Source organism: Hydra vulgaris, chromosome 09, assembly GCF_038396675.1.
Source record: "Hydra vulgaris chromosome 09, alternate assembly HydraT2T_AEP".
NCBI lineage: Eukaryota > Metazoa > Cnidaria > Hydrozoa > Anthoathecata > Hydridae > Hydra > Hydra vulgaris.
In genome coordinates, this window is record NC_088928.1 from 56,602,154 (window position 1) to 56,623,815 (window position 21,662).

At 32.8% G+C, this 21,662-nt stretch overlaps 1 protein-coding gene across 1 annotated transcript; it reads left to right on the forward strand.

Annotated features, from left to right (window-relative positions):
* The first annotated feature begins 4,251 nt into the window (after positions 1-4,251).
* Positions 4,252-5,112, forward strand: LOC136085602 (E3 SUMO-protein ligase ZBED1-like). The gene has a single exon (XM_065806925.1). It carries the CDS (start codon positions 4,252-4,254, stop codon positions 5,110-5,112), a length of 861 nt encoding a protein of 286 aa, XP_065662997.1.
* The last annotated feature ends 16,550 nt before the right edge of the window (positions 5,113-21,662 follow it).

The window sequence follows — 21,662 nt, forward strand, 5'->3', positions numbered from 1 at the left end:
TTTGAAACAGCTGACTGCAAATTTGGCTCTTCAACAGATGATGAATTTGACGAAAAACTTATGAAGAAAAAAAAAGGTAATTGTGAACTACTTTGTTATTAAAATTAATTTTTTTTATAATCAAGCATTTATTTTATTTCCAGAACAACTTTGTAATAAATAGAGGCATATTAACTTAACAACAAATTTAAATTAAAAATTTATTTATTAAACACTTTTAGATTAAAGAAAATGAACGCAGACTTCGTGGAGATTTGATCCAGACTTATAAGTTATTAAATAAGATTGAAAACGTGGACTTTTTAAACGGTTTCAGCCTAATGATTTTCAATTATCTAGAGGAAACGGTGTCAGGTTTGAACGCGAAAAAACAAAGTGCAACTTAAGACACCCATTCTTTACTAACAGAATAACAAAACAATGGAATAAACTACCTAAAGATGTAGTTAATGCAAAATCAGTAAACAGTTTTAAAGCACAATTAGACAATTGGCTCCTTTTAAATAAAATTAATACTGACACGGCTGTCTAAGTGTGTTATTAATACACACACTCGTCGTCTTCGGGCGGCTACAGCATCTACTACTACTACTACTACTACTACTACTACTACTACTACTACTACTACTACTACTACTACTACTACTACTACTACACTACTACTACTACTACTACTACTACTACTACTACTACTACTACTAAAATAATCATAGAGCTTACTCCTAATGAGCTTATTAAAGAAACATCAATTGTGGCAGCAAGATATAATATTGGAATACGACTTCAGACCGCAATTATGCCTGCAAATCTAATGTTGATTTTAAAGAAATAAACATCTCTAGGTCTTCTGTTCTTAGAAAACGGTTTCAGATAATTCAGTCAACAAGGGGACTTAAGAAAGCAAATAATTGATTTGGCTTTCCAAAATCAAAAATTGCTATTCTGAATTTAAAGGCAGCATAACTTCATTGTTGCGTTGTGTTGCCACAGCGCAAACTGAAGATCAGGCAGAAACTGCTATTGAATCAGAACACTCCTCAAACTTTTGGCTAGATGAAAATTTTTTATAAATTTAAGAAATATATTACAAATCATTGGTTTAGTATTAAAGAAGTAACTATGTAATTTACCTTACTATTACCAAAGCTTACAATCGAGATAATAAAGAGAGATCTTTATTATCTCGATTGTAACGTATATGTCGATTGTAACGTGATAACTTAATGATAACATTATTTTAATGTTGTTTATATTATTCATAATTTTTTTACTTTTTATCTGTGTCTTTATACATTATTTTTTTCACATTGACGTTTCTTTTCTTATGTAGACAATTTTAATTGATACACTCATTTTATTTTGCCTAGAAATGGATATGGGCTTTTCGTCGGGATCTGTTGTTAGTAAATTTGAATACTAACAATGGGGTTGAACGACAAAATGAATCATTCAAATACTCTTTTTTTCGAAAGCATAAAAACTCTTCTATTACTGGCATGCTAGCTGTGTTAATTGAAGAATTCTTTCCAGATAAGTTAGAACAACAAGTATTTAATTGTCAATTATAAGTATTCTCAACTTCAATGCAATTGATAAAATGTCATAAACATTTGTTAAACCACGCGATGATGTCTAGTATTTTTAAAATAACTACTATATGGTAGGAAGTTGGTAATTATTATCTTAATTTTAGTTACTGATAATTGCCAACTATGTCAGATTTAGTATAAATAACGCTGTTTTCTTAACAAGAATATATAAAAACAAGTTACAAAAAATGCGCTAAGTCGATCTTCCTTAGTCAGTTAAAAACAAAGAAATATTCACAACAAAAAGTGGCGACCCTGCCAGGACACTGAAATCTACTGAACACTCTACAAGTTATCAACTGACGTAAGGAATCAAAGATTACAATAGAATTTAAAATGCCTCCTAAGCAACGCGAAGATCCAATCCCTACACTACACAAGGAAATTGGAACTAACGTTAACTAAATTATTCTTAATCAAAAATATGGAATCACTTCTTAAATTATACGCCAACATAGTCGTGATATCATGGATCTTCCCTACATAAAAAATACCGACGTGGATCAAGTACATAATTTTTACAGAAAATTAAATGTAAGCATAAACTCGTTGAAAACTTTAAACAAATTGAAGGCGGCAGAAATACTAATACGCGAAACTCTCGACAAACTTGGCCCTGTTAAATCTGATATTACTCGAACAGATCCAAAATGGCAGGAATGGGGCTTTGAACAGCTAATTGAGGTTCTACGTGAATATACGTTACGAAACCCAGAATCATCTATTGGACGACCAAGAAATAATATCAGAAAAGAAAATTCAAAACCCCACAATAATTGGGAGCACAAAGATCAAATGGAAAAACACTTCCAACATAACGAAACTAGAAACAATGGCTGCAGTTCACAAAATCATCGCAGTCACGAGTGTACGAAACTTCATCCAACGCAGCAAAGGAAACAATATCTTAAAGAAAACCATCGCTGCTTCAACTGCACGTCAACAAACCACACAGTATCCAACTGTCGTAGCAAACGTTCTTGCTACCATTGTCAAGGAAGGCATCATTCATCTATATGCACTGGGGTTAATAAAGACGAATCAAAAAAAGGTATCCTTATGACTGGATACGAAGGGCAAACTATTCATCCCACAGTTGTTGTGAACGTTGGCAAATATAAAGTGAGAGCACTCTTGGATACGGGAGCTGGTAGTTCGTATGCTTCATCTACGCTAATCAAGTGCCTAAAGTTAGAGCCAAATAATTGGGAATCAAAAAACATTGAAACAATGACTGGATCAGTGCATCAAAACCTTCTGTTATTCTACACAACTCTATATTCAATAAACGGACGCAACAGCCTTGATATTAAATTCTAAAAGTTAGAAAGAAAAGTGCTTGCAGTACTACAAAATCCGAGGATATCCGTCCTAAAAAGGAAATTCAAACACTTAGAGAGATTGCATTTTCATTATGAATATGACTACGATGATCATAAAATTCATCTTATAATTGGTGCTGGTGATATTGCAAAAATAAAGTTGAAAGGTTTCAGGACTGGAAATGATGGAGAAGCTATTGCAGAAGAAACCATATTTGGATGAACGGTTATGGAACCAGGACAAAACACCTCTGACTGTATATATTTTACAAAGTCAACCAACGACAGTTACAAAGAACTATATAGCTTGGATGTTCTTGGTCTAGAAGATCAAAGCGAAGGGAATCAAAATGAAGTCTATGAAGAATTTAAAGAGCTGCTACAATAACACTCAACTGGTTTTTATCACACTGGATTACCATGGAAAGAGGAATATTTAAAACTGGCATCTTATTCAGATGGGAGCATCTCAAGGTTGCATAGTTTACTAAGGAAACTGGAAAAAAAAACAAATAATCTCATAAAGTATAACGCTATTATTCAAGAACAACTCATGGATGGGATAATTGAGTGTGCACCAAACAAACCAACTGGCAAGCGAATATTCTACATGCCTCGTCGAGCAGTGATAAAAGAGGACTCCGAAACAACCAAGCTAAGGATTGTTTTTGACGCGTCAGCTAAAGCTTACGGATCACCCTCACTTAACGACTGTTTACATATTGGTCCTCCATTGCAACCCTTACTACTCAATGTTATTTTACAAAACAGATTGCAACCTGTTTGTCTTACTGGAGACATTTTTTTTTTTTTTTTTTTTTAGTTATAAGTTTGCCGTTTAAAATAATTACAACTCTCGCATTGGTAAAATATACACATGGCGGGGGCAAGAAGAGGACATAATAGTCTTATCGCCGAGCTCCCAATAATCCGTAAATAACCATGAGCGAGATCTCGTCTCGTTCTCGTTTCTCGTAAGAAATGGGACTACTCGTGAGAAACGAGAATTAGAAAATTCTTGCGAGAAGTAGAACGAGACTTAAATATTTTATTATTTTCCAAATTAAAAATTATTATAATTTACAAATTGCTTAATAATTTGTTTTTTTAATTAATTAATATTTTGACTCTTAGATTTTTTAATTAGATTTTTTTTTTAAATCTAATTAAAAAATTTTATGTAGATTTTAAATATTTTTAATTAGATTTTAAATACAAAAGCTTTTTCTATAAAATGGTGCACTTTCGACATAATTTCATTAGTTTACCAGTGGAATTCAACTTGAGACATATTGCTCATATTGAAAAGAAATATTCTTACCTCATTTCAACGATCAAAAATGTCACCAAGAAAAAACAAAATCTGGAGATATTTTCAAAAAACAAGTGACGGTGCTAAATGCAAGGCGTGCAAAAAGTCTTTGAAAACAAAAGATGGAAACACAAGCGGACTTCATCGTCACCTCGAAAAAAAACACAGCCAAGATTACGTTGAGTATTCTGAAAAAACTGACGATTCTCTTCTTCCTCCTCCTAAGAAGAAAAAACGAATTATGGTCGAAATGCTTGAAACAAAGTCCAAATATGACAAAGACAATTCCATTCAAAAACAGTTTGACTCTGCAATGCTGGATTACTTTTGCACTGATCTGGCATCCTTTTCAGCAGTCGAAGGAAGAGGTTTCAAGAAATTGTTTGACATTGCAAACCCTAAACTGAGCGTTCATCACAGAACAACATATTCAAGAAAGCTTTCAATTCGGTCAAGAGAAGTTCAAGCTGGAAAGAAGAGCATAATAACGGAGATCACGCCAAATCTAAAAAGTGCTGCATTTACTTCTGACCTTTGGACTTCTAGAGCTCAGGACAGCTACATCTCTTGGACTTTTCATACTATTGACGAAAATTGGAGACTACATCACTGGACACTCCATGTCCAACAGTTTCCAGGCAGATACACAGGTATCTTAATTGAAGAAAAGCTGGATTCTTTCTTAGAAGAACTAAATTTGCCTGCTGATTTGCCAATGTACTGCGTGAACGACCAGGCAAGAAGCATGAAACTTGCAGTCAAATTGTCAAAGCGCCTTGACCAATACTTGTGCAAAAATCATATTTTGCAATGTGCAGTTCGAGACTCATTTAGAATGACTGCTGAATGGATGATGCGTTGCAAACATGCAAAGATTTGGCTTCTTTAACTCACAAGTCAACAGTTGCAGCTGAGTTTTTTGAATCAGAATCAGACGCTCAAGGAATCATTTTAGACAGTTACGCCAATCTGTTGACACAAGATGGAATAGTGAACTGGATTGCATGGCTTCTGTCCTACATCTAAAGAGTGCAATTATCAGCTTATGTGCAAATGAAGATATTTTTTCTTCAAAGACCATCAGTGCATCACAGTGGAAATCAATCGAGGGAGCAGTAGAAATTTTGGCACCACTTAAAGAAGCTACAAAAACGTGGTCGGCTGAGTCTACTCCAACAATTAACACCGTAGCCGATCCTCTTTATTTAATCCATGACAAAATTGATCAATTTATTGAGAAGGATGGAAAAAATGACTACGGTGTCTTGCATGCAAAAAAATTGAAAAGCTGCATTGAGAAAAGATTTCCTCTTTATCACACTGGAAACTTATTGAGTGCTGCAACAAACTACTTTAACCCTGCTTTAAAGGGACTTCACTTGAAGCTCTTCAAAAAATTTCAAACAACAAAATAATGGTTAGCCTCACTGGTTAAAGATAACCAGTGAGGCTAACTATTAGGGGACAAATAACCTGAAAGGACTCTGTTGCCAGAGTCCTTTCAGCAGATTTGTCCCCTAATTCAAAACTGAAGCGCAAGTTAAACGTCAGACTTGAAACAAAAGAGCCAACATCTGAACTGAATTCTATTATGAGCGAAATGTGCCAGTATGAATATCTCCCTGATGTCAAAAAAGACTTTCCGATTCTTGATTGGTGGAAATTGCATTCAAATACATTGCCAGAACTTTCTTCATTAGCTAGACAAATTTTAGCTATTCCAGCAAGTTCAACTAAATCAGAGAGAGTTTTTAGCTCAGGTGGAAATGTCGTCCGATTATCCAGACACAACTTACACCCAGAAAAAGTAGAACAAATCATCTTAATCAGAGAAAACATTGTCTTGTTGGAAAAGTTTGGCAAAAAAATTCTGAATTAATATTTGAAAAAGTTGTTTACATTTGACAAATTTCATTTGTGTCTATATGTCAAAACCATATTTACATTTTTTTTTTTTTTACTTGGATTTTAATAAATTTGTTTTCAAAAATTGTTAAATTTCTCGTCTCGTCTCGTTCTCGGTCTCACGAGAAGTACTAACTTCTCGTCTCGGTCTCGTCTCGGTTTGAAAAAACCTAGTCTTGCTCATGGTTATCCGTAAATAATATAGCTATCAAATCTGGTCATTAAAGATGTTATCAAATATAAAAAGAAAAAAAAGAAAGAAAATTTTTTTTTTTTTAAAAAACAACAACAACAAAAAAAACAACAGCATAAAAACAACAACAAAAAAACAAAAACAAAAAACAAAAACAAACAAACAAAAAACAAAAAAAAAAAGACAAAAAAATAAAGATAATATATTCTAAAACTTATTTTTAAATATAATTGAACACAAAGCAAAAATAAAAAAGAAACAAAAAAACAAGAAAGATATTCGAAACTATATACAAATGTTTTTAATTATTGCGATTAAGAATTCTTAATTAGGAAATATAATGAAAAGAATTTAAACTTCTATAGCAAGACCTTTTGTTTTTCATAAAAAGAAAGTTTTTTAGTGAACTAAGTTTTTAAACCTTAACAAATAAAATGAAAATATACTATACAATATTTTAAAGGCCAACAAATAAATATAGCTTTAGAAGAAGTCCTTCATTAAACAAGCCCTTCTACAAATAAGAGTTTATAATAAAGATCGTGATGTTTTCCGTTTCTATTGGATATCGGACTTGAAAAGTAAAGAAGTAATAACTCTAAGATTTACTCGAATTCCGTTTGGCTGTGCATCTAGTCCCTTTATTCTTGGAGGAGTAATCAAGCAACATTTATTGACATATGAAAATTTATTATCCGCATAAAAAGAATGAAATTCAAATAATCAACAAGGGCATATATGTTGATGATATAATCACTGGGGTAGTTGACCTGGAATGCGTCGAAAAATTGAAACAAACAGCAATTCATTTGTTTAAAAAGGGAGGATTCCAGCTTCACAAATGGCACTCGAACTTTCCTGTATTGGAAACCAATGATTCAAAAGAGAACTCTCATGAAATTACCATCAATGAACAAAATAAACGTTATTCAAAAATTTTTGGTTTGTTGTGGGACAAAAATGAGAACACTTTATTGATGGATTGTAGACCAACTCGCCAAACAAATATCACAACCAAAAGAGGAATTTTAGAAAGTTTGGCTAGAGTTTTTGATCCACTTGGTGTGATTTCCCCAATGACACTAACAGCAAAACTTATATATAGAAAAATTTGTGATTTAAAGCTTGCTTGGGACGAAAAACTTTTATCTGAAAAAACAAAGGAATGGATGCTTTGGAAAAATACTTTACAAGACTTTACACCAATACCAAGAAGTATAACTGTTTTGAATTATATAATAAAAAAGATTGAAATCCATGGATTTGGTGATGCAAGCAAAGATGGCTGCTGCAGTGCAATATATGTAGTAGTACATCAAGGAAACAAAGTAAGTCAAGGATTGTTTACAGCTAAATCACGCATATCAAAGCGAGGTTGATCTATTCCTAGACTTGAATTTATTTCGGGACACATGGTAGCTAATGCTCTTACAAACGTTAAATTAGCACTTGAAGGACACCCAGTTATGGAGATATACGGCTGGCTTGATAGTTCAGTAGCACTGCATTGGATCCTTAATGACAATCGTAAATCATATTTTTACCTCGTAAATATTCCTTTACAAACTTGGTTATTCAAAAAGCACATGTAAAGACTCACCATGAGATGGTTGGTCTAACTATGTACAAGTTTCGTGAGCATTATTGGACTGATACCTTACGTAGCCAAGTAAAAACAATAATATACGATTGCAATTTGTGTAAAAGATTCAGGTGCAAACCATTACTAGCTCCATAAACAGCTGATTTGCCAAAGTATCGAACTGAAAGTAAATACTCCTTTATAACTATTGGTTTGGATTTCACTAGCTCAATCGAATATAAAGTAAGCAAATAGTGTTACAAAAAATCGTACATTGTACTTTATACTTGCGCAACTTCAAGAACAATCCATTTGGATCTACTAAAAACAATGGAAAATGAAGATTTTTGAAGAAGTATAAAAGAAATGATTGTAAGAAGGGGCATACCTGCACTCATAATAAGCGACAATGCTAAAATATTTGTAAGTACTGCAACGTGACTCCGACGATTGCAGAGAGACCCGCTGATAAACGAATACTTAGGTGAAATGAACATAAAATGGAAGTTTAATTTAGCAAGAAGCCCATGGTGGGGAGGTTTCTTTGAAAGAATGGTGGGGTTAGTAAAAAGATTATTACACAAAGCAGCTGGAAGGATTCGTCTGACTTTCGAACGACTTAAAGAAGTTTTGATTGATATTGAAAATACGTTGAATAACCGACCATTAGGATATATCGAGAACGATATTTAACTTCCGATATTAACACCAAACATGATTTTACATGGGAAAGGTATTACGATCCCTTTGAGGTCATTACGAAAATTGGAAAATTGGTATGGTAACGAAACTTGTAAGCGGAGAAGATAATATAATCCGCGGTGCTAAATTAAGAACGGGAAATAATCAAGTAGTGAAAAGACCGATTCAGATGCTTTATCATTTAGAAATTTGCCAAGATCCTACTGAGATCAAGGAATTCCTAAATGATTCTAAACCTAGCGAAAACATATTAGCAGAGCAAACAAAAACTCTGAAGCAAAGACCTTCACGAATGGCGAAATCAAAGGCTGAGGAACTTATTAAAATAACAGCACTTGATGAACATTTTGATGAGAATTTGTAGATATTTTTTACAAATTGGGGGAGTGTGTCATAAACATTTGTTAAACCATCTAAACGTCTAGTATTTTTACAGTAATTAATATATGGTAGAAAGTTGGTAGTGATTATCTTACTTTTAGTTAATGATAGTTGCCAACTATGTCAGATTTAGTATAAATAACGCTGTTTTCTTAATAAAGAATATATAAAAACAAGTTACAAAAAATGCGTTGAGTCGATCTTCCTTTGTCAAAAAAAACAAAGAAATATTCACAACAAAAATATATATTTTATTTATACATTTTAGTTATTCAGAGTCCAATTTCAAAATGAATTGTCGCTATAATAGCAACATACTTGAATACTTACATAATAGGCCACATCATTTTGTTAAACGTTGTTTGCAGAAAATTGATTTGGCTAACATAACTGACTTAAATGTAGTATTACTAAAGGATCATGGAGTGTTAAAAGTTAATAGCTTTTCAGATAAAAATAAAAGCTACATTGTTTATTTCGGAGATAAAGACAGTTGGCCAAAATGTACCTGCGTTGCCTGGTTGCAATCAGTCTACCTGTGCAAACATTTTTTCCTAATATTTAGAAAATGTCAACAGTCTTGGTCTTGGCAATCATTATTGTCTTTATATAGAGAATCCCCTTTTCTAAATATTGACAATAAAAATGACTTGATATTAAAGGAACCATTCATATATAAATGCAATATGTAAATAATAATACTGAAAATGATAATACTGACAATAATACTAACTTTATCCTTTTAACCCCTGGTACAGTATCTTCAAAACCTTCTGATGAAATTAGGGTAAGACGGGGCAAAATGAGACAGATTGCATTTATAATGATCCTAACCTCGCAATTTGTTGTTTTAACAATTTTTAAAAGTTAATTTGTATTATTTAATTATGTATATAGCTAATTTTTTAATTATTTAGTGTTACAAAAAAATATCTTGAGTCACTTTGAAATGAAGAAGATGAAGAGAACGACAACCATTTGATCTCTTGGCTATATGACAATTACGAATTTCGATGCGTTGTTGTTTTAATTTTTTTCAGTGTTTTTTTATCTTACGTAGTGGAAAAAAATTTTATATTCAAAGTTAGTGTTTTATTATCATCTTTGGCCATTCCTCTTTCATTTCCATATATTGATATTTTCTTTCTATGACAAAATTGGCGGAAAATGACACAATTTTGATGTCAAAATGTTGAGGGGCAAAACGAGACGTTTTTTTTTGTTATGCCGATATCAACCATGTTTATTTATAAAGTTAAATATGGTTAGAAACTATATGAGAAAAATGAAATGTGGCAATTTTTCTGAGCAGAGCATGTTATGTTAAAGTTAAAAGAAATCTCTTTGAGAATAGCAGCTACGGGTCTGGGTCTCTTTATTTTTTTAAATCGAGACAAGACGATCCTAAAAGAATTGTCCCGATTAGCGATAAAAATTGAGACAATTTTTAGTTTTTAATTTTCTGTCAAAATCCGGAACGATACCGAGACGAGACGAGATGTCCCGGACAAAATAAGAACTTCACAATTTCCCGGAATTTACATCTTTTTAACGGGACATAACGAGACATGCTAGTTAATCCTTAATGTAAAATTTAGTATTCTGCTGGGGGGCTCAGTCATTACAATTATTTTGTCTACTTTATCGTAATTAAACTATTTACCGAGACTTAATAAGACAAATAAAAATTGAAATGAAAATTTGCATGTGTTTCATTTATTTTATTTATAATGTTGTACTGTAATGCACATTAACTAAATTTTATTGGTAATAAGTAAAAGTTTTTAAGTACAAACTTTGTCAAATAGTTCATTTACTTGTGTCACTAGTTGAAGGTGCATCAGTTGGAGCTTTGGATGGTCCAGCAAAAGGATCTGGAGCAGAACCCCTTGAACTGGTGATCAGTGGTGTAACACCTGGTACATGAGATGTTGTAACAGTAGAGATTCTAGAGGAGGCCTTACTTGCTTGTGACATCGGCTTACTTGGCAGTCTTGGATTAAGCTGAATCTCAACCACATCATCAGATTCAACAACATAGGCTTGATCACTCTTTTGAGACAACAAATCTGGAAGGAAACTTACAAAAATTTTTTAAACTAAGCAAAATTTTAGTTTAAAAAAAATTTTAAAGTTTAAAGTTAAAACAAAAAACACACAAACAATAAATGGAAGTGGCGAAATTTAAGATTTTACTAAAAGCAAAGATAAAGTTAAGATCTCTCTTTAGATTTTTTTGTGAATGCCCTACCAGGATCTTTGTCATCTTCTAAGGTCAGTTTCAAGGACTTGATTTGAACAAAGTCATAGTTCTGTTGGATATAGAGCAACTTTCAACATTTTCCGGCTGAAGCTTGGTCCTTTTGTGTGTGACTATGTTTCCTCCTGCAGAGAAGGCCCTCTCGAAAGTGGCCGAAGATGCTGGAATTGCCAGGTAAAACCGTGCTGCTTCAGCCAAAAGAGGTAAAGTTATTTCATGTTTTTTCCAAAACCCAAGAACATTTTCCTGGGCCTTTTTCCTTTGCCAGGGATGTATATTCTTGTAGATATCCCATTCCTTGGCAAAATCGGACTTGTTTAAAATTGCTGTGTGTTGAGAATGGAATCACGTCTTGAGCCAACGAATCTGTTTCCTCGTCCAAGTTTGCAGTGGCTGTTGGTTAATCCATGATTTTGTTGAGCCATTCATGATGATTGGTGTGGTATTCAACCAAGTACTTGTAGGTTTTAATCATAGATTCCAAATTTTTTGGATGCCACACCCTTGTAGTAAGGATTAAGGAAATGACAAACACCAAGAAACATGGTATGAGCGCCAGTATTGGGAAACCTTTTATCAAGCTTGGCTGAAAAAGTTCTTAAAATAGATTTGCTTGTGTCTGACAAATCACCCTTGACCAGTTCAACTCTATTAACGTGGTGCTGTAAATTGTGGAGACCACCAACAACGATGTGAAGAGTCAGCTTTTTATCTGCACTAAGTCTCTCAGATAAAGATATCTCTTTGCCAACAGTTTGAGAGTAGGCAGCAGCTCCTCAAAGATTTTAAACCCCAATTCAGAGGACACAAGAGATGCAATATCTGCTGGGTCAATACCTGGCCTTGCTTTAATTGTTAAAAGAGGTTCTTTCATGTCAAAGACACTCTGCAGACACATGTATGTAGAACTCCGGCTAGTGTTGTTAGCAGTGATGAACTTTTTGTAGACCAACTTTGTAACATTTTTCTTTGAATTGGTTTCCATGGCAAGACAAATCCCTGTTCATAGCTGCACAAGCTATGAACAGGGATATTCGTCTTCCCATGACGCACAAGAGTCAGAAAAGACGCACAAGAGTCATTTGGCGAATGAAAGCTTTGATTCTTTAATTCGCCAGATGACTCTTGTGCGTTTTTTCTGCAAGTCTTTGAGCACGAGTGATTGCATGGTCTACTGTTGTGGTGGCATCGACAGTTTCCTTGATGGGCGAACTTAAGGTATGATTTACACGAAGCAAAGACTCGTCAATATAGGTGCACTTTGGAATTGCAGCTTTGACATTGGTAGCATTGTCATGAGTTACGACAACTGAAACAGTTCCTGATGCAGGTAGATCGGCAACAACACTGAAAAAGTAACAAAAAATTACAGCAAACTGAAATGTCTAGTATTGTTATAGTATGGTAATATATGTCTAATACAAACACTAAAATAACTAACTTTCCTTTGCACTGATTATAATTGTGCATAATGGCGAGATCAGGCATTTCACTTTAACTGTTGAACACAATTAACTTAACTCATGTAAAAAAGTACATTTTGTAATTTAACTTACTTGTCAATCTTTTTGGCAATGTTGTCTGCTGTGTGCCTCTCACTGAACAGGCTGACAGAAACGACAAACTTGTTCAGGGTCCACTTCTTGTCACTGTAATGAACAGACAATCATTGGTATGGATCAAAGTTCCTTGAAGTCCAAATGTCCTTGCTCAGAGCCGTTCCCGGACTTTCTAGTAGATCAGTTTCCATAACTTTATCCACAGCCGTCTTGACATAGTCATACAACAAAGGCAGCTTGTACCTAGAATAAGTTGTGGCAGCCTTGATTTTCAGCTTTGGATCTAAGTAGTGCATAAACTCCTTGAAAGGTCTTACCTCAACAACTTGCGCTTAATAAGACAATCTGGCATAGAAAGTTGTTTTTTCTTAATGGACCGGTTGAGAACTTGAGGAGATTTTTCGCCCGGAAAAAATCTTAAAATAGTTTAGTATTGCTAAGCCTCGTTATGCTGAGGTAAAAAAATTTGTGCGGGACTGATTGCTAATATATTAATTTGGGGTATAAATTGAGTATTAACTTATTAAAATAAGTTATAAAAAGAGGTTTTTTCTTTAGGGATTAAAAAGGCAATACACAAAAACGTTTATTTCAATAAAGAGTTAAACAAAATCATCACAATATCTTTTTAAAATAAAGTTGCTACAAGGAACTTTTATTTTACACTTTTAACTCACCTCTTTGTGGCTCATTAGTCTCATCTTCATTATAGATATTTTCAAGTTCGTTCAAGGCCAAATCAGAATCTCTCTTGTGGACTTTATGTTTCTCCAGCTCTTAGAACTCACGAGGATAGGCACAAAGTAGGTGCTTACGCATGCCAGATGTGTTACCATCATTGACCTTGTAATTTTTGCTACAAAGTTTGCACCGACCATTGGCCTGGCTTATACCACGGTTATCATGGGTTTCGTCTGTTTTTCCTCCTCATAAAATTTCATAGATATGACCTTTGCTTCGTGGCATCTTGCTGACTGATTGACAATTTGACTTTGACTATAGTTAGACAGCGCCGGATGTAAAAGTCTCACTAAAAATTTAAAGAATAAATTAAAATCCAGGAGCTATATGTTGACGTGCCCACTCTCCAGAGAATATTGGTATAGCTTTGCCGTTTCCCAAAAAATGAAACTATGTTACGCGGGTCTTAAAAGGTTAGGACAATTTAACTAACAACAGTTCAACTTTACTATACTAATTTAGTAATTCACTAATGTAACAAATTTTTTTTTTTTATTAAAATATGCATAACATTCAAAATTGGTATGCCTTATATCTTATATTATAATGATTTGATGTCTCTGTTTTTCTTGTATTATCAAAAAATATCAAAAATTTTTACATGCTTTAGTACACAGATGGTCTAAGAATGACACTTTAATGCTTTTAGCATCAAATTTCACTAATATATAAAAAGAGTTACAATATATAAGTTTAAACTTTTTGGTTATTGAAAAACTTTTATAATTGCTATTGTTTTTGTTGTGAATGATTTGCATTTTTTTAGCAGTAAATTTATTCTGCCAGCCATACATCGCCAAGTCTGGCCCTTAATGTTACTACCAAGTTGTCTTGGCAGCCAATTGTAACCAAATTTGCCCAACTGCTCATTAATAATCAAGGATTTAACTTGTTAATCCTTATTCCACGCGTTCGGAATGTCTCGTTTGTCTCGAATCGTTGTGGCATGTCTTGTTTTGTCACGTTTTTTAATAGAATGTCTCGTATCGTTATGCCACGTCTCGAATCGTTATAGCGTGGTTATGGCATTAAAATATATCATTGAGACAGATAGATTAAATATCTATGTCTCACTGATATATATTAACTAGATGTCTAACTTCAAAAAAATTCCGTAAGAAAAATTAAAGCAAGTTTTAAAAGTTTTTAAACCCGCTTTATTTAAACTGGACAATTAATAAGTCTTTGTTTAGCTTTGTTTTTATGATTGCGTCATTTCTAGCTGGTAAAACAAACTTAGTTGCCAAAAAATTTTCTTCACTGCGAAAGCGCGAGTTAGATATCTTGTTAATATAATTGATCTGTCTCGTAACGTTTCGTAATTATCCGGGACACAGTTTATAAATTCCGAGAAAATATTTATGTCCCGATTTATAACTTTATTCCGGGATAATCGTTTCCTTTTTCTCGTTATTTTTTTCCGGGAAATTTCTCGTCTCATGATATACGCTTTTCCCGGTTCATTTCGATAAAACGATTCCAAGACGCAGACCCTTAATAGCAGCTTTGACATTTTTTGTAAATAAAGATGTTTTACACAGAAGGATTTAAAGAAAATTAAAGAACTTAAACTGTTATTATCCATAAAAATTTACTTGGTTTATTTAATTATTGCCAGATGATACTGAAAGTCGATTATTTAACTACATAAAAGAAATGGATTATCTATAAATGACATTCAACGAGTTTCCAGAATGCTGAAAATTACAAAATAGTTCGTCCATTTGATAAGTGTTGCAGGAAGAGATTTTTAAAGATTGTAAGTGGGTTTTTCAAAAAGAGACATCTAGACCTATCAATTAGAAAACCTTAAGAGTTGTCTTTAAATCGTGTTTATGATTTAAACAGCAGTTCTGTGAACATTTAATTCAATAATATAGAAGTCGTTAAAAAAAAAGTACAAGTTTCAACCTCATCAAATTTTTAACCGTCATGAAAATGAATGAAAATGAAAAGGTAATTACAACTGTTCATAAATCTGTTAAAGTTATAACAATAATACGAGAACGTCGTGTTTCTTCTGTAACTAGTGTTGAACGAGGTGTAACGACAACTGTTGTTTTAAACCGCTTAAAACTTTTTTATAATATATAATGTGGATCATGGTTACATGAGCATTTTAGACGAAAATAATAAATTATCAACTTTGAGGTATATTCTCCAAAGCATATTATAAAGTTACCTCTGTAGAAGTTGCCTGTTCTGGCTTTTGTATATCTGGAATTTATCTTTTGTTTCGGGATATAATTCCAGACATTATGTTTAATAATGACAAAAGCTCTAATGCCAACGTACATAAACCTGATAAAATTGATTTGCAAGTTAATTCAAGCACCTTATTACCTTCGTTGTCAGGATGTTCAGAAAATAGTAATAGTAATATATTTAAATAAGTCCTCTTAGATAAAATGACAAATAATCAAAAAACAAACAAACAAAGCCAACAATTTATACATAAATTTATGGTTTGTGAAATATAAACTTTAAGTAAAAAAAAGCAATTGTTATTTCATTGCAAGTAAGTTGATATCAAAATTGAGAAAAAGGGAAAAAAAGATTGCTTTCATTTAATTAAAGTTTACATCTATGACAAATAGTATCTAAAAAGCCAATATGTGTAGCTGCTAAAGCACGAATTAATTAATAAACGTGCAGCTCATTTTCAGTAAAAGATGTACTGCTTGCATCTGTAGAAAAAAAAAGTTGTCAATTCTATTCTTAAATGCGTTAACTGGCCGAACCTTTTTGCATGCTGACGACAAGTTATTCCAATCATTGACAATACAATTTGTTAAAAAATTGCGACGAGCATTATTATATGTGAATTCACGCATTAGGACGTTGGAAGATGATCTGTGAATTGGTGGATTATGCCAATTGATACTCTCATAATCGTTTTCTTGCTTAAACTGTTGGATTAAGCCACGTCTTCTGCGAGTTTCCAAAGTAATAAAATTGAGCCGGCGACACCTTTGAACATAAGTTAATCCTATTATATCATGAGGTACTATTGTTGCTTTGAGCTGAATTTTTTCAATTTCTTTGATATCACCTTTTAAGTAAGGACACCATATTGGAATAGCGAATTCCAGGTGCGGCCTAACATACGTAGTGTATAATTTACTCCAAAGCTTTATATCTCTTGATCTAAATGTTTTTTTAAGTAGGCCAAGTATCATATTCGCTTTAAGTGTTGCAACCTGTATGTGTTGATTCCATTTTAGATCATTAGATGTAAAGATACTCAGGTCTCTCTCAATATCTGTTGCCCCAAGAGTAAGTGATGTATTTCTATCATTCATTACATATTCATGATTATTATTTTCATAACCAAGGTGCATAACTTTACATTTTGGAACATTTAACTCCATTAGCCATTCCTTTGACCATTCTGTGACAATGTTTAAATCTTTTTGGAGGATCAGGCGATCAGCATTGTGAAACTCAGGTCTTATTTATTGTAACAGTTTAGTGTCGTCAGCATAGATTTTATAAACTGAAGTCGTTTATATATATGATAAATAATGTTGGACTAAGTACAGATCCTTGAGGAACTCCGCTTAGAACATCGGTCCAGTCGCTAGAGTGTTCACCTAAAACAGTTCGCTGTTTTCTACTAATCAAAAACGACTCAATCCATTTTAGAACATTGCCATTAATCCCATATGCTTTCAATCCATGAAGTAGTCTACGGTGAGAAACTTTATCAAACGCTTTCGCTAAGTCCAAAAATGCAATATCGACAAAATTTCTTTTACTTAACGCTTTCGTAATTTAGTCGACACTCTACAATAAGTTAGACGTGCATCCTTTTTTGGACATAAATCCATGTTGATTATGTGAGATGAAGCTCGGTTTTTCAAGATATTAAGCTATTTGTTCCCTGATAATCTTTTCCATTACTTTATATGGAGCTGATGTGATAGACACTGGTCTGTAATTAGCGGCATCAAAACAAAAGAGGGTAAGTCATTTGAGCTGCGTAATCTTTAAGTACCTTTGGACTGATGTTATCAGCACCAATAGATTTATTCGGGTTCAAACCGTTCAAATAAGCTAGATTCGCTTCAAAATTAATAACTATATTGCCTAAGTCCTCTTGATAATGCCTTCTCTCAAAAATAAGTAACTGACTACTTTTACTATCATCAACAAAAACTGATTTGAAGTGTTCGTTAAGTCTGTTTGCGATATGTATTCCCTCTGTTAACGTTTCACCTTTTGCACCAGATATAGCACTAATAGATACATGAACATTCTGTTGCGCCTTAGCATAAGCGTACACCCTTTTAGGATGACTTTTATCTGATCCTAGTTGTGCTTCAAATACTCGAACACGACGTTTACATGCTTTCTGCGCTTAGCTTCTTAGTTTCCTATATTCACGAATTAGTGTCGCTGATCGTCAGTTAGTTGCAGATAAGTAATTGCCCAGTTGTTGTTGTTGTTTTTGTTTTTTTTTGCGTTATCATAGCCAGTACCTCATTATTTATCCACGGCGCATTACAAGTGGTATGGACTTTTTTTAACGGAATAAATTGCTTGATGAGTTTATAACATTTATTGCAGAAAAGTTCATAGCACTCATTAGTGTTTTTATTTTCAAATAATTGCTTCTAGTTAGTTTCCATAATCTTTTTACCGAAATTTATATAGTCACCTTTATTAAAGTTATGTTTTTTGTTTGAGAAAGTAGTCTCATTTTAGAAAGGACGACATAATCCCAACTCAATATGCGATGACCTTGCGACGAATTACCTAACGGCAGAGAGCTAGATAAGTTGATTACTCTTGTTGATAAGTCTGTAATAATTAAATCCAAAATGTTTTTTGCTTTACCATTAGATGCTTCGAATGTTGAGAAATCAACTAATTGTTCTAGGTTATGATTAGCCAAAGTATCGATAAAAATACTTGCCGCACTATTTTGACCACTTAGTAATTCAATCCTGTCATCATCGTGTCATTTGATATCCGGAAAGTTGAAATCACCTGCTAGTAACATACAATTATAGGCTTTTCTATCATCAGCTTGCTTAGCCAATATAATTGTTTTAATTATTTATTTATTTTTGTTGTTATTGTTAATTCACCTCCCAAAGGCCCAGAAGGCCACTACAGACGAGGAGGCTTCTTAATTGTGGTTATAACCCTCTCTCAACTCTATAACTTCGAAGCACGAAACTTGACGAACAACTCCGCTGCGCGGAGAAACAAGTTATATCATTTATATGCGATAAAGGTGGTCAATAGACACAACCAATAAGAACGGTAACATTTCGTTACCGATTTTAATTTCACACCATATTTGCTCGGAGTTGCTGTTGTTTAAGATCTCTCTTAGATGATGATCAGATACCTCATTCACGATTAGATCACGCTTGATGTAGATAGCAACACTTCCACCGTGACTAATTCTGGTTGCTTGTGCATCTCTCCATTTGATGAAAGGATGCTTCTTACGTCCATTGATTTCAACTTCCTGTGAGACATCAACGCATGGCAATTTATCGCTGCGGATTACAAATCTAAAGGGCTTGTCAAGTTTTCCAACCTTGTCAAGGTCAGAATTAGCTGCTTTTCTTTCTGAGTTTAATTTATTGAAATCACTTTGTTCTGCTGCTGTGCGGTCAGGGCGTATAAATATATTTTTAAAATTGCCCGATGCTAATTGTTTTCCCGATGCTATAACGTCGTTTCAGAAAGATACCAAATCAACTTCAATCATAAGAGGAGCAGGTTTACCAGAATTAAAGTTCTTATTTTTTTTGAAACGTATAACTCTAACTATATTGACTGATTTACTTAAGGATGCCATAACTTTTTTGAATTCTGCGGTGTCATATTTAGTTATATCGCTTGGTTGAGTTTTTAAAGATTCAGTTAGACCAAACACAAAAAATCTCTTCTCTCTATTAGTCACGTCCCTATTATGCTTATTGAGCGCGCTCACTACAGCTACGTTTGCTAATGTACCGGATTTGCTGACTTGTTTTTTTCACAACTATTGCTACCTTTCAGAGACTTTATTTCAATATCCTGCAAATCAATTCTATTAGTAAGTTCGTCAATTCTGGCAGTAAATAATTACATGTAATTACATTCTTTGGCAGTAATTACATTCTTTGTAGTTAAGTAAGTAACTCTTTGTAATTAAATAAGTAACTTAATTACATTCGTTGTTATTAATTAAGTCTATGTAACTAAGTAATTACATTCTTTGGCAATTTTATCAGCGTTTTCCAGAGCGTCTTTAAGCTGTTTTTATGTTACCATTTTTAGCAATTACCAGTGGAAGCGATTTTAAGGTGCATGTATATATGATTTGCTTGTAACTCGATAAATACTCTTTGATATAGATTATATCCGTGAAGTTTGAATAAACTTTTTTTGAAAACTTTTTACTTATTTTTTTATTTTTTTATTTTTTTTTACGTAATAATATTTTTTCCGTGTTATAACAATTTATTTATAATAATAATAATAATAAATTTTTTCTGAAAAAAAATATATAACTAATTTTCCGGAAATATATATAATCACGGATTTATTATGTAATATAATAAGTATGTTTTTAAATTGTCAAAAGCTTAAAAGAGAAAGAATAAGAAATATAAAGATCTGAAAAATTAATGTTCAAAATTATGAATAAACAAACAGATTAAAAATCAGGTGCAACGCAACTAATGACAGTAAGTTAAAAACTACTAGAAGAGAAAATATTAAAAATAACTCCTTTGAAAATTTTTAAAAATTTGTCAAAACTCTATAAAAATATAAGCGAACTGAAGCATAAATATTTGCTTATAAATATATTTTTTTACAATAATCTATAAAGTTATATATAATAATATATAAATATGTGTATATAATTAAAACAAACAAAAGACAAACAAACTATATTTGAATAAATTAAGACGCGCCGAATCGGATGCAGATAAAATAATATATGTGGGTCAAATCATTATATTTCAACATAATTTATTTTAGCATAATATTGCTAAAATATTGAAATGTTCCTGTGGTGCAGTACAACTAACTTTAAAACGGCACAGAACTTTCGGGAGTCTTAAAAGTAGACATCAAACTGGAAGAAAAAAGAAAACTACAGCTCGAGAAGACCGAATGACCAATGGCTTTTGAAAATTATTGTAAATTGTCTCTGTCACTATCACATGACCTTGTAGATACAACTGGAGCAAATATTTCTGCACGAACTCTTGAAGAAGATTGACAGAATGTGGATGGAAAGGCTGCAAAGCAAAAAAAAACCATGGTTCTCAGAAAAAAATAAGAAAAAAAGACTAGAATGGGCGATACGTCATAAATATTGGACATATGCAGAATGGAGTAAAGTAATCTGATCCAATGAATCCAACTTTGAAGTAACTAAAACTAACTACGTTCTTTAGAAATAATGATAAATAGATCCTTATAACTAAATTTATATAAAAAATAAATAAGCGAAAAAAACTTGATGTTTTAGATTTTTTTTACTGATTTTTGAAATTCTAAATTTTAAATAAGCGAAAAATTTTAAAATAAAAAAATTTTTTAAATAAAATTTAAAATAAGCGAAAAAAACTTGATATTTTGAATTTTTTTTTACAGATTTTTGAAATTCCTGGTGTCGCGTATGCGAGAAACAGACTGTTAAATTTGATGGAGTTAGTGTAATGATATGGAGTTGTATAGCTGCAGAAAGACCAGGAGGATATATTTTGTGCAAAAGACGCCTAAATTCAAAAAAATATATTGAAGTATTAGAAGCGTATTATGAGGCATCTGTTAATAAAATATTTTCAAATTATGAAAAATCTTCAATATTATTTTAGCAGGACAATGCTCCATGCCATTCTGCACATCATACGAAGGAATGGTTGGTAAAAAAAAAAAAGTCCAAATTTTAGAATGGCCAGCACAATTGTCTGACCTTAACCCAATAGAAAATTTACGGGTAATGCCTAAAAGAAGGGCCGGGACACATGGGGTCACTTCAAAAAACATTTGATAGAATTTATTGCTCTTAAATGGGCTAAAATCACAGAGGCAAATTGTGTAAAATTTGCTGGTAACATGAAGCAAAGAGTTGTAGAGGTAAAGGCCAAAGAAGGTG